Source organism: Hemibagrus wyckioides, linkage group LG24 (assembly GCF_019097595.1).
Source record: "Hemibagrus wyckioides isolate EC202008001 linkage group LG24, SWU_Hwy_1.0, whole genome shotgun sequence".
Classification (NCBI taxonomy): Eukaryota; Metazoa; Chordata; class Actinopteri; order Siluriformes; family Bagridae; genus Hemibagrus; species Hemibagrus wyckioides.
This window is the reverse complement of record NC_080733.1, coordinates 20369956-20383506: the sequence shown is the minus strand read 5'-3', so window position 1 is coordinate 20383506 and position 13551 is coordinate 20369956. Positions and strand designations below refer to the sequence as shown.

At 44.3% G+C, this 13551-nt stretch overlaps 2 protein-coding genes and 1 non-coding gene across 3 annotated transcripts in view; 1 reads left to right on the top strand and 2 right to left on the bottom strand.

Annotated features, from left to right (window-relative positions):
* Nucleotides 1–5706: 5706 nt before the first annotated feature.
* On the bottom strand, nucleotides 5707–8939 carry LOC131345416 (nucleoside diphosphate kinase B). Its single transcript, XM_058378298.1, has 5 exons — nucleotides 8781–8939; nucleotides 6924–7056; nucleotides 6404–6505; nucleotides 6205–6317; nucleotides 5707–5951 (listed from the first exon to the last, which is right to left on the bottom strand). The coding sequence occupies exons 2-5, from the start codon at nucleotides 7050–7052 to the stop codon at nucleotides 5834–5836; spliced, it is 462 nt and encodes a 153-aa protein (XP_058234281.1). The 5' UTR covers nucleotides 7053–7056; nucleotides 8781–8939; the 3' UTR covers nucleotides 5707–5833.
* LOC131345533 (small nucleolar RNA SNORA49) lies at nucleotides 6712–6815 on the bottom strand. The gene has a single exon (XR_009203499.1). It is a non-coding gene; the product is annotated as a small nucleolar RNA SNORA49 (small nucleolar RNA).
* Nucleotides 8940–9214: 275 nt separating the features above from the next.
* Nucleotides 9215–13551, top strand: part of utp18 (UTP18 small subunit processome component) — a 7831-nt gene continuing 3494 nt past the window's right edge. The window contains exons 1-11 of the mRNA XM_058378295.1: nucleotides 9215–9705; nucleotides 9917–10041; nucleotides 10154–10249; nucleotides 10345–10412; nucleotides 10910–10998; nucleotides 11146–11271; nucleotides 11448–11622; nucleotides 11744–11844; nucleotides 12071–12161; nucleotides 12387–12510; nucleotides 12637–12811. Coding sequence (XP_058234278.1) covers nucleotides 9505–9705; nucleotides 9917–10041; nucleotides 10154–10249; nucleotides 10345–10412; nucleotides 10910–10998; nucleotides 11146–11271; nucleotides 11448–11622; nucleotides 11744–11844; nucleotides 12071–12161; nucleotides 12387–12510; nucleotides 12637–12811 — 1371 coding nt within the window. The 5' untranslated portion in view covers nucleotides 9215–9504. The remainder of the gene's footprint in view (nucleotides 9706–9916; nucleotides 10042–10153; nucleotides 10250–10344; nucleotides 10413–10909; nucleotides 10999–11145; nucleotides 11272–11447; nucleotides 11623–11743; nucleotides 11845–12070; nucleotides 12162–12386; nucleotides 12511–12636; nucleotides 12812–13551) is intronic.

Genomic DNA, 13551 nt, shown 5'->3' with positions numbered 1-13551 from the left:
CTTCGATTTGCTGAGTGAAAAAAAAGCGCTTTGGTTTAAGGAAGCACATCACAGCTATACATACACGTAAAAAGAAATGTTAAGGTGTAGCTTGGTGTACAGAGAAACCATGTTCCACAGGTGTCTTCCTCCACTTTATTACTGCTTCACCTTCTTTCTTTTCCTCTTTCACATCTCTGAGAGTGGGGGAAGGAACAGATATAAGTGTGCTGCAGTAGCTGAAACAATACACCAAAAAAAACTGCACATTGTTTTTCTTCAGGAAACACACACTGATGTAGATAATGAAGTGGGGTGGACGAGGTGGTGGGATGGACAGCAGAGTTTTAGCCATGGTACAAACTTCAGTGCAGGAGTGGCAGTTTTGTTTTCTCCTGTAATTGGTGTAAAAATTATATGTACACAAGAAATAGTTAGGGGCCGTTTGTCAACAGTAAAAACAGAGATTAAAGGTAATGTTTTTTATTTTATAAACATTTATGCTCCAAATGTTGGGCTTGAGCGGGTTGTTTTTTTCGATGAGCTCAGAAGGCAGTGTGGAGATGAGGGTTGTGTTATCAATGGAGACTGGAACTGTACAGTAGACTTCACTGTAGATCACACCACTGAGGAACCACACACGCAGTCTGCTTTAACTCTATCACAGCTACTAAAAGAGTTTAACCTTTTAGACACATGGAGAATTAAGAATTCGACTGATAGACAGTACACATGGGTGAAGGTCTCTGATAACAGTTAGTGCAGTTCGGCTAGACCGAATCTATTTATCCAAACACTTCAGCAGCAGAATCATGGAGTGTTCAATCTCTCCTGTTTGGTTCTCTGACCACCACTTGGTTACACTCAATGTTAATCTGTCTAAGTTTTCTGGTAGATCATCATACTCGCACTTAAATGTAAAACTCTTGCAGGACACAGAATTTTGTGAACAGTTTGTTTTTGGGGAACATTTTAGAAGCAAAAAGGACCTTTTTGAGAATTTAAGACAGTGGTGGGATGTTGTAAAGTTTTTGTCAGCAATATACTGCATTCTCAAGTTTTAGAACAAAACAGATTATAACAGACCTAGAAGATGAGATAAATGATATAGAACTCAAACTGATCACCAAACACGACACTGCTTTGTCAAGGAAGCTACATGAATGAAAGAGTGAAGGGAGCTCTGGTGAGATCCTGATTTGCATCAGTTGCTGACATGAAGCTTCTTCAACCTAGAACATGTCAGTGCACAGCACAAGCAAATGACCTGTCTCCGTCTGCCTGATGGAAGAGTATCCTCGGACACTGGAGAAATGCAAAATCATGCAGTGGATTTCTATTCTGCTCTATATAGTGCAGAAAACTGTGATTCAGAATGCACTGAGCTACTGACTCAAAGACTTCCACAGCTCGATGCAGAATCTGGAGCTGACCTGGACACTGAAACAACTCTAGAGGAGCTCACAGTGGCAGTCATGCAGCTCAGATCAGGAAGCTCACCAGGCACTGATGGCCTACTATCCGCATTTTCTGGAGTCTTATAGGAGGGGACCTCTATGAAGTCTTTCAGCAAAGTTCCAGAGTTGGACGTTTACCACTTTCATGCCAACGTGCTGTGCTGTCTCTGCTACCTAAGAAAGGAGATCTTTCACTATTAAAGAACTGGAGACTGGTAGCACTTTTAACTACAGACTATAAAATTATTTCAAAGTGTCTTGCAAATAGACTAAAGCACTATCTACACATTGTCATGCAGAAAGACCAAACCTATTGCATTCCTGACAGGTCAATAATGGACAATCTCTTTTTAATTTAATCTTTTTAATTTGAGATGTTGTGGACCTTTGTAATGTTTCTGACATGTCTGTGGGTTTGCTTTCTCTTGATCAAGAAAAGGCTTTTGACCGTGTAGATCAGTGGTTCCCAACCTTTTTTTGTCTGAGATCCCCTTTTTTCCAAGAAAATATTTTAGGGCCCCCTTCACATTTAAATGATATTATCGCTCTTGTAAGCTTCCAGCAAGGATGACAAACAAACGGTATGTTTATCACTATAACATGTTTATGCACAAATAATAGCCTATATATAATATTGAAAATACAAACACATCAGCAGGCCATTTGTAATTTAAAAATGTAAGCCTAGGAGTAGCCTATAAATTGGCCCTATTTGAAATACAATAACAAAAATATCAGTATTTACACTGGCATGTGGGGAAAAAAAGAATGAATGTTGGCTATTACAAAATGACTGCTGTCTGGCTCCTCAATACTTACATGTTATTTGTGAGGCTTTATCAATCAGTGTGAGGATTGCTGCTGGCAAAAAGTAATAATTTTGTCAATGCGTGGAGAGATCTTTGACAGGGCAAGACATCATCCTCAAGGGTCAGTCTGGCCCTGTATTTGGTATTAAGGCCTGTCATGGTTGAAAACCCAACTTCACAAAAGGTAGGTGGTGCTAAAGGGAATCAGCACCTTCACTGCAGCTGTGACAGACTGGGTGGTGTTCTGCAATTTCAGACCAGAATGATTCCAATGGAACCTCACTGAAATGGACTTTCAGGCTGGCATCAGAGGATATTTCAATAAGCTCTTCCAGAAGTCTTAAGGGCAGAGTAGCTGGAAGCTTTGCTGCAGTGTTCTCAGTGAAGGGGTTTCTGATCCACAGAAAATCAGCTGCCTGCTCCTCAGTTAGAGCTAGGAAATAACTATCAAATTTCTCCAGGACCTTTGATATATGTACTGTTATTTGACATTGAATGATTTTAAAATTCAAGTGTCTGTCTTCAATAAATGCATGGGTGTGCTCAAACACGTCACTGATTCCAGAGGAGACACGGGTTTTCCACATGTATAGTTTTCTTTTGAAAGCCTCTACTGGTTCATGCTGCACCACAGTGTTTATGTTTGCACCTTGCATTGCTCTGTTAAGCTTCTTCATTTCACCAAATATGTCTGAAAGGTAACCGAGTTGAGCGAGCCATTTGTCATCATCCAAAAACTCTGCAAGGCTGCTGTAGGCGAATCAGTGGGACGAATTACAAATTTGTCCATTTTTTGGTCAGCCAGGAGATCATGGATAAAATTAGCTAATGTAATATGATCGTTCTCCTTAATGCCAACTGCTCAACACTTCAAAATACGATGCGACCCCCCACAGAGCTCGCTGAGGCCCCCTTGTAGGCCGGGACCCCCCTGTCCAGTGAGCTTGCAGGAGTCAGGAATCATGCTCTCTGCTTATGCAGATGACCGCTTAGTATTGATTAACAATAATAGGGACATCAAAGTTTTATCTGAAGTTCTTGAAATATGCCAGAAGGCTTTTTCTGATGAAGTAAACTGGAATAAGAATGAGGCTTTATGGGCGGGTCTTCCTCTTCTACCAGGGAACCTGAAGTGGAATAGAGAGGGTCTAAAGATACTGGGTGTATTTTTAGGAACAAGAGTACAGAAAACAGAACTGGAATGGTGTAGTGGAGAGAGTGTGCACCAAATTGTCTCAATGGAAATGGGTGCTACCCCAGAGTACTGGTGGCCAATAACCTTGCTGCCTCCATGCTCTGGCACAACCTAAATGTGCTACAACCACCTGCTGGATTTGTACAGGAAATACAGAGAGAGCCTTTTTTTGGTCAGGTCAACACTGGACCAATTCAGCTGTACTCTACCTTCCACTACAAAAAGGGGGACAAGCTCTTGTGGGCATTAAGTCGAGGATTATGACTTTTCGGCTACAAGCGGCTCAGAGATTGCTGTACAGCAAATCTATCATTCGGGAATATACTGCGGTCTCACTCTTAAGGAGAGCAGGTGGAATGGGACTGGACAAACATCCGTTTTTAATGAAACTTCAAGACACTGAACTAATAAGTCTAACCCCTGTTCTATCGGTCAATGTTGGAGGCTATGAAGGTTCTCTCCTGCTCACAGCCATGTGACTCACCTGCTGGCATGTGGTTAATAGAGGAGCCTCTATTCTCGAACAGCAGTTTACCTTCAAGGCTTCTGCTCTCTGCGGTCCCGTCTCTTAACCGTGGGGTACACAAAGCTGGGACAGACACAAAGCGAGAACCGACATGTCAGTGATGAGTGAAAGGACTGGCAGCCGGTCAAGTTGCCTTTTAAACCAGCTTACAGTGGAGATATGGGGCTCGCTGCTACCAGACTATAGAGCCTCTCTAAGGGATCTATCTAACTGTGTGGAATAGACGGAGGGCGTTTCATATGACTTCCCTGCTTTGAAGGCCAGTGCTGCTGTGGGGGAGTGGAACGAGAACAAACATCTATCATTCACCACACCGGAACTGGATCGCTTCAAAAGTCAAGAGTAAAAAGCACTGTACGCAACCTGTCTGAAAGAAGTTCCATCATCAAAGTGGCTCGAGTGGTGTGTTACCGACTCTTCCTCTAAAGGCTGCTGGCGGTCCCTGTATAAGCGTCCGATTGACAAATCGTACACAGGGCTATAGCCACAGACAGACATCAGGTATACTACACCTTGATACTACGCTCGGCCTGGCTCAGAGTCGAATATGCATACTTTAAGTTGGTGGAAAATCTCCAGGTGTTTATGAGCAGTTGGGGCATGAAGATACTGAGGAGTTACTATTGTACTTCTAATAGTGTCATAGAATTCATTTATTATTAGTGTTATTTGTTTGTAAATTTGTTTATTGACTAGTTTTATTTATTAATTTTCCTGTTAATTCAGATATCGAACAATTATTGCCTGTTTTTTTTCCCCTAACATCCAATAATAAAAGTTAAGTTTTTTCCTGGCTTTAGGACTGATCCAATAAAGGTTTTTAAAACTCAAAACTCTCTCTATAATGAATCAAACAGAAGGTTTTAGGGGAGTTGTTCCTGGCACAGATATAAACATGACAATCATGTGACCAGTTCATGTTAAAGCATGGCCACACCCCAAACACACACTTACCAGAAAGATCAGATCTCACACACAGACAAATACATACTGCCTGAGACACACGCAGTCACACAGATAAAACAGTACGACGAGCACACAGTAAACTCACATGCCTGAAATGACTCCGTGTTTTTACACTGATTTTCAGGCTCATTGGACCTCTTATGTAGACCACAGCACACAATCACCATGGCAACCTTTCAAGAAGTTTCTACATCATATTTATTTCTGTCCAGAGCATTTTAATTTCTCACCATGACCCCATGTTGATGGGAGAGTCTGATTACTGGGTAACATTTCCTCCAGCACATCCCACAGATTCTCACTGGGTTTAAGGGCTGGACTGTGTGGTGTCCAGTCCATCTGTGGAGATGTGTCCTGTTCCCTGAACCTCTCTTTCCTGATGAGTCCTGTCTTGGTGAGATCTCATATGGACACCAGGGAAGAAAAATGCTCTAATGGAGAAAGCTGGTCTGTCATTAAGTATATTCAGCTCAGCAGCTGACATCATTTACACACTGGACCTCAACCTGAGCACCTGAAGCAGCCTCAGATCACCACACTGCCCCCACAGGCTTGGACACTAGGCATCTCTTCTTACCCTGATACACTCCTCACTCTGGAACAGGACTTATGACCACATGACCTTCATTGCACCAGAGTCCAGTCTTTATGCTGCCTAGCAAACTGAAGCCCCACCCACATTCTCCCTACTGTCTCACCTACTAGCCTAGTTAAATCCAGGTGCTGAATCTTTGGAGTGTGTACAGGTGTGAGAGACACTGAGGGACAGTCAGATGAAAGTTCTGAGGACTTTATTAAGTGCTCCTGTTGATAAACTCAGACAGTACAGAGATGGAAACAGGTGAGAGATCAGACCATACCAAGTCAGGACAGAGGGGGAAGAGAGATTGTACGGTCCACTTTACTCATAGATCCACTCATAAGCGCAGCTCTTGAAGGAGACCAGCTCCTCGGGTTTAAACCACAGAGTGATCTCTTTATTGGCACTTTCCACAGAGTCGCTGCCGTGGATGATGTTCCTGTATGAACACACACAGACCCCCCCCCTTAGGTTACAGGTCTAACCCAGCTTCATCATGAACAGTAAAAACATTCCCTTTAACACAGTCCAGCACTGGCCTCTGACTCTCACTGAACCCCTGAAAGGAAAATTTGGGACAGAGCATCAAGATGGACAACTAAAACTAATCAGAGGCTGTGTCTCAAACCCCCTAATGAACACTGTTCTACTCACAGTGACCACCAACAGATCCCACACAGATGTCCACTCACCTGCCCACTTCGATACAGAAGTCTCCTCTGATGGTGCCAGGCTTGGAGTCAGCCGGGTTGGTCTCTCCCAGCATCACACGGCCAGTCTTCACCACGTTCAGACCCTCCCACACCTCCCACACACACACACACACACAGTTAGCTTCACTCTACATTAATCTGGAACGCAGTGCCGCATGTTACAGGTCAACTCCCTCACCATGGCGACGACAGGACCAGAGCCCATGTATTTGACCAATCCAGGGTAGAAGGGGCGGTCCTTTAGGTCGATGTAGTGCTGCTTCAACAGATCCTCAGAGGCCTGCATTTAAACACATGTCAGGATAGGAGTTCATACACCATGGTTTCTCAGTGACTGACCAGCTGTGATCTGTCTAATTATTCTGTCGTGGCTAGGGAATCATTTACACAGTCAATACTGCTGACAAGTGCAGCAGCACATGCTAGCTGTTAGTCAGTTAGCACACAGGCTACTGATTGGCATGTTCAGTCCACCACGAGTCCTGCACTGACCATGACCACAGTGAAGGCATGTGGTGGAGCACTTCATGTTTCCCCCGTCAATGCCAGACCACACCAGAGTCAGAGTGGCTGGAGTAAGGAAGGGGAGGAGTTACTGCATGGCATGGGTGTGGCCTCAACATAAACAGGTGTGAATTCATGCAGATGGAAACATTAGTGTTCAGATTAGTGCGTGTGTCTCTCTCACACGCCCTCACCTGCAGGAACTTGAGGGCAACGAGACGGAAGCCTTTCTGCTCGAAGCGTTTGATGATGTCACCGATGAGTCCTCGCTGAACTCCATCAGGTTTGATGGCGATGAAGGTGCGTTCAGCCTTGGCAGCCATGACTCTACACACATACACACTTAAGTGAAAGACTTGAAAGAGTCTTTACTCCTTTCTCAGTTATTCTACATTAACGTTTCTACAGTGAACAGACGCATCCTTATTCAAAATAACAGCTTGAAGTCATTCAACCGTTTACCGTATTAAAACTGTTGGTCTCTAAAAATGTGGCACATTATACACTTCTGTAAAGCACGGCAGTAAAAACCTCGCTCTATCTGGTCAGCTGTTGGTCAGTTTGTGACTGTCACAGAAACACTGTACATGTAGACTGATCCAGCTTCATACAGATGAACACTGATCCACTCTGATCTACAGCATGAAGGACATTACAGAGCTCTGTATCTGCACCAGTGTCCAGTGTACTGCACGGTCATAGGAAAATAGAGATATTAGGTAACCTACAGCAGATTAGTGACCGTTAACCCGCATCCCTAATTAACCAATCAATTATGCCGAGAGAGAATTTATACTGCAGCACAGATCTTTATTCATATCAGGTTCACTTCTCCACACAGGGCTGTGTGCACACCCACACACCACACCCCATGTACACACATTCAACCCCCTCTACACACTTAAATCTCTCTACACATGTTCAATCCGCTCCACACACACACTATATATAGGAGGAGTAAATATAGTGCAGGGTGCTTAAGACACTCATCACTGCTCCTGTAGGAGTACACTTCAGCACTTTAACCAAGCTCCTGCTCCAGATTTAATGAGAGATTTAGAGAGGTCAGGATTCTGATTATTCAGCAGTTTCTGATCTCTCAAATGTGATTTTAGAAACTAGCTATGGATCTTCTACAAACTTTAGACAGCTGAGTCACAGTACAGAGTTTACACTGACTTGAGTGAAGAGCTGAGTGTTCAAGGCTCTGTGCACTGAGGACAGAGCCCTATGTAGTGTGCACTGAGGACAGAGCCCTATGTAGTGTGCACTGAGGACAGAGCCCTATGTAGTGTGCACTGAGGACAGAGCCCTATGTAGTGTGCACTGAGGACAGAGCCCTATGTAGTGTGCACTGAGGACAGAGCCCTATGTAGTGTGCACTGAGGACAGAGCCCTATGTAGTGTGCACTGAGGACAGAGCCCTATGTAGTGTGCAGTTCTAGTGAAGAGCTGAGATTCAGAATCAGGACACAAAGCCAGCACGCTGTGAGGAGGAAAAAGTACACGTCTTATTGGCCGCTAATAAAGGCTAGAAAATTTAATTTGTACCGCTAACTGAAACATTCTTGTGTTCTGAAAGTTCTAAGTGTTCAGATTATTAAAGTAAAGTAGAGATATTAAAACTAGCTTTAACAGTGAAATAAAAAAGGTCTGTACTACACGTTTAACCGACGCCATTTTAAAGATCGCGCAAACTCTCGCGAGATTTCCCGAGCTCCATACGAGGGCCAGTGCTCGTTCCGCAGCGCGTGCGACTGTGTGTAACCGACAGGTCCGGTCACAGGGCGCTTCCTGAGAGACCGGTCCAGTTAGCACAGACTCACTGTCCTTTACAGCTGCTTTACACACCAAGGGCTTGAAGAAGAACAATGTGTAGTAAAATAATCAACTAATTTAAGATCGGTTTATCTTTCGATATTTAGCAATGGCTTGTAGATTAACGCTTACTAAAACAATGCGCAGTTTAAGAAAATAGTTACAGCTTTAGCTGAAGTATAGTGCTGATTTATTTTAGTAGTTTAGTGTGTGGGGAGAAGGAGCATACACACCTGTGCAGCGCGAGGACAGGACAGAAAAACACTCCGGGCTGGAAAGGCAACGAGCGAGAAACTGCCCAGCGCTCAGGGCGTTTATATAGTAAGGGCCGAGAAAGTGGGCGGGGATTAGTGGAAGAGCTGGTCGTTTGAGTTTTTGATTGGTGAAGGCACACTTTGATTGACAGGTACAATCTGGCATCTGATTGGCTTTTGCCAGTGTGTTCGTGCGGCTTCAGAATAAATTTAGTTTCAAAAGTTAATTAGCATTTTATTACCTAAACATTGTTTTACAACGATTTAACATTTACTATAGTATGTTTTTACTTTTAGTAGAATTAAATTTGTCATCTGAGTATAAACATGTAATTTTTTTAATACGCGACATACATTCACTGGGCGATTTATTAGGAACAAACGAAGTTTTTTAATATTCTACATTTATATTAAATATTTTAATAAGATAATGAAATTCTTTAACAGAAAGCATTTCTACATACCACACAAGTTAGTCATAACTCTTGGTGAAAAAAAGCACGAGTGAGAAACTTTGAAGGTCAGAGACTTTTATATTACAAACTGGGGAAAGGGGGGGTCGTGGGTCACCAAACCGGAAGTCAGTCCCCGCTTGGTGGAAACATGGCACATGTGTAGCTCAGTGATTAAAGCTAACTCAGTAGCGTTAACCCGTGTGGTGTTTATATTAATAAAGAGTTAATCAGTGTTAAACCGGTGAGTGATGGAGGGGGGGGTGGCGCGGAATAAAGCGAAAAGGCCGCGTTTGGAGGAAGGAGGTGCTCGTGTAGACGCTGCACGTGAGGAACAGAAGAGGAGGAAACACACCGAGGAGCTGAAGGCTTTAGGAGAAGAAGATGAGTCTGTGAAGCTGCTGGAGGAGCTGGTGTTCGGAGCTGAGGAGGAACTGCTGGAGCGCTTACAGGTCAGTTTAACCCAGTAAACACTAACACACAGCTTTCTCCTGCATCCTGGTCGGCTGTCCAGATCTTTCAGGGAATTTAATACACGACTTTGAGTCTGGACATTACATCCAGGTCATTTCAGTGACCTACAGCTGCTTTATTTTGTTGTGTGTCCAGTATCAGATTGAATCAGGATGTACTGAGTAAGCTGAACTTTGTGTGTGTGTTCAGCACAGGGATGATGAGAAGGAGGAAGAGGACACGAGTGACTCGGAGACGGAGAACGAAGCGAGGCTGCATGTTCCCACAGAGAGGAAGGCGGTGTGGGAGGATGAGGACGATGAAGTGGAGGAAAAGTAAGTGCTCAGTCTGGGGGTCAAAGGTCACGACTCCTGTTATTTTCATCCACACACACACACGGCATGTCTGATACAGGTGTGATACAGTCTCTAATCCGACTCTGTGCAGCGTGGACATGACACACCGTTTCCGTAAGGACTTCACTCGGAGCGACGCCGAGGCGAACATGTCCAAACCCAGACTGCAGCAGCGCCTGAAAGAGCAGTGAGTCTCACACACGCACTCTATACACAAACACACACTCTACAGAGTCTAGAGAAACAGGTTAGACACACACTCACCTGTCTCACTCTCGTCAGATTCCAGAAAGCGATGGGCGGAGTACCATCCTGGGCGGAGACCGCTGTGAAGAAAGGAAAGAAGAAAGGTACTTGTTCACTCACTTGTTCACTGAGTCAATCTCAATGTCATCACACACTCACTGAATTTTACCTCCGTCCACTATTTCAGCTCCATCTGCACTGACCACTGACCTCTGACACTCTCCCCTTTCTTTCTTTTTCTCATATTCACTCTGTACAGTATTATTTCTCTCTTCATTTCATCTCTTTACTCTATCTACAATGTTTACACACTGCTCCACAGCTCACTCTCACACTCCAGTTATTTATTTATTTATAGTTTCATTTATTATGTTTTAAACAGTGACAGTAATCTATAATCAATGAATCAATTGAGCTGTCTATCTCTGTATGAATCATCAGTGACTGAATCATTTCCACACATTTCCTCTGCAGCTTCTTTATTTGACTCCCAGGTGATTCAGAGTCATTTAGGAGAATCGTTTAAGACACACACACACGCACACACAGACACACACACACGTACACACACACAATCATGGTTTGTTTCTTTGTCTCTCAGGTGATGATGATGATGATGATGATGAGTTGCTGAAGAGGACGGGAAATTACGTTGCTGCCTCTGAATCTCTCCCTAAAGGCATTATTAGAGTAAGTGTGTGTTTAATAAATAAATGGCTGTGTCTGTTTGGCTGCTGTGTTTTCATGATGTCATCTTTTTGTCCTGATCACTGATAGCTTGTTGTTGCTCTCTCACTCTCTCTCTCCCTTAACCAACCCCCCCACCCCCCACCCCAGATGAAGAAATGTCTGAATGCTAACAACGCTAACCCCGGAGAAGGTCGCCTGACCTCGTTGCAGTTCCACTCGTCCGCTCAGGTCATCCTCACGGCTGGCCTCGATCACACCATCTCTCTCTTCCAGGTGGGCAGCGCAGTGTTCTCTAGTGGCCTGCTGGTCACCTCCAGCCTCTCTGTTCCTCTGTGTTCCTCTCTGTTCCTCACACACTGGTGGTGTTTAATGATAAACTTCATCAGCCAATCAGAGTGCAGCAGTGCGGTGTGTAAACTGTCCAGAGCTTCTGTCCTGTCTCTTCTCAGGTGGACGGTAAGACCAATCCAAAGATCCAGAGCATCCACCTGGAGAACTTCCCGGTGAATAAGGCATGCTTCAGTGCTGATGGAGAGCAGGTGGTGGCCACAGGCATGAGGAACAAACTCTTCTACATCTATGACATGATGGAGGGGAAGATCATCCCCGTGCCCAGGGTCAGAGGTGAGAAGAAGACGAGACGTGTGAGAGTGCACCTTTAAGTACTCGTCAGTTTCTCTTTTTCTTCAAAATATCTCTGTTTTCCTTCATGCCTGTGAGCTTCCCTCTGATGTTCCTCCTGCAGGTCTGAATGAACAGAGAGTGAAGGAGTTTGAAGTTTCTCCTGATGGACAGTTTCTGCTCCTCACCGGTTCCTCAGGGTTCCTCCATCTCATGACCATGAAGGTACAGGAGTGTGTGTACTCTCACACAGTCACCTCCTCACAGACATCATTATTCTCATCTGTCTCTCTCTCACCTGTCTCTCTATCTACTGCCTCTCTCATCTTTCTCTCTCTCACCTGTCTCACTCTGTATTGCTTCTCTCACCTCTCTCTTTCTCATATGTGTCTGTTTTTGTACTGCCTTATCTTTATCTATTTTTTTTTCTGTGTGTGTGTGTTTGTTTTAGACGAAGGAGGTGGTGCGCAGTGTGAAGATTAATGGCAGTGTGTGTGCAGCAGCATTTAACTCAGATGGCAGTAAAATCTTCACCAACTCGGGTATGTGTGTGTGTGTGTGTGTGTGTATGTAAGTGCTGTAGCTAAGCTGTAATTGTCGTATCCTGAGTGTGTTATTCAGTAAAATTCTCCACTTTATCTCTGACACACTGACCGACACATGGCCCCCCAGTGGACATCTCAGATAATAAATGATGATGAGATAATAAAATACTGGAAGTGATACTGTAGAAGTTACACAACCTTAAATTTGTGTGTGTGTTTCAGAGGAGGGTGAGGTGTTTATCTGGGACGTGAGGAGCAGTAAGTGTGTGAACCGGTTTGTAGATGATGGCTGTGTGACTGCGACCTCTCTCACTATGTCTAAAGATGACCGATACCTGGCCTGTGGGTGAGTCTCACTTCAACACCTTTCTCACACACACACACACACTGTGTTATCACAATATCATTACAGAATTCTTCAAAAAGTAATGCTGTGTGTGTGTGTGTGTGTGTGTGTGTGTGTGTGTGTTAGCTCCCAGTCAGGAGTGGTGAATATTTACTCTCAGAAGGAGTGTGTGAACACTTCATCTCCTAAACCCCTGAAGTGTGTGATGAATCTGCTGACGGCCGCCACAACACTCCGCTTCAACCCCACCTCCGAGATACTAGCCATCGGCTCACGAGCAGAGGACGAGGCTGTCCGCCTGGTGAGGGACACGCGCACACACACAAACATACACACACACACATATATACACACAAACATACACATACATACACACACGCATATATACACTACTCACAAAAAGTTAAGGATATTGGGCTTTCAGGTGAAATTTCAGGATGCACCTAAAATGCACTATAACCTTTCCAGGTGAACTTAATTTGACCTTCTCTACACTTCTGAATGCACATGTCCAACTGTTCAGTGTTTCAGTACTTTCTGCAGAACTTGCTGTTCTCTAACAAGGTGCTTAACGGCAAAATTCACAACTGGTGTTTGATCCATGAATCGACCAATAAATTTTCTGGTTCCATTAGAATTGGTATTTAAACAGTCCTCTTCATCATGCTGTTCACATTTTGACATCATGAGACCAAGACCACACCTAACAACTGATCAACAGAACCTCACCATTGTGAGGCTTCAAACAGGATGTTCTCAGAGGGAAGTGGCCACTGAGCTTAGAGTGTCACAGAGTGTCATCAGCAGGTTGGGACAGAGATACAGAGAGACTGGAAGAGTCACAGAAAGGCATAGAAGTGGACGTCCTTTGGCCACATCCCATGTTGATGACCGCTTTATTGTGAACAGTGCCCTGCAGAACCGGATGATGAATGCCACTCAACTCCAGGCACGTTTAAGGGAGGTGAGAGGAACCCAAGTGTCACGTCAGACCATTCGAAAACGTTTACATCAGCGTGGTCTGCGTGCTAGACGACCTGC

What these genes read in the sequence shown, in the direction of transcription:
- LOC131345416 (XM_058378298.1), bottom strand. Translation starts at nt 7,052, where the DNA reads ATGGCTGCCAAGGCTGAACGCACCTTCATCGCCATCAAACCTGATGGA. An exon ending in CTGGTCCTGTCGTCGCCATG is followed by an intron (nt 6,318 to 6,403) that starts GTGAGGGAGTTG and finishes TGTGTGTGGGAG; the next exon opens with GTGTGGGAGGGTCTGAACGT. An exon ending in TTCTGTATCGAAGTGGGCAG is followed by an intron (nt 5,952 to 6,204) that starts GTGAGTGGACAT and finishes GTGTTCATACAG; the next exon opens with GAACATCATCCACGGCAGCG.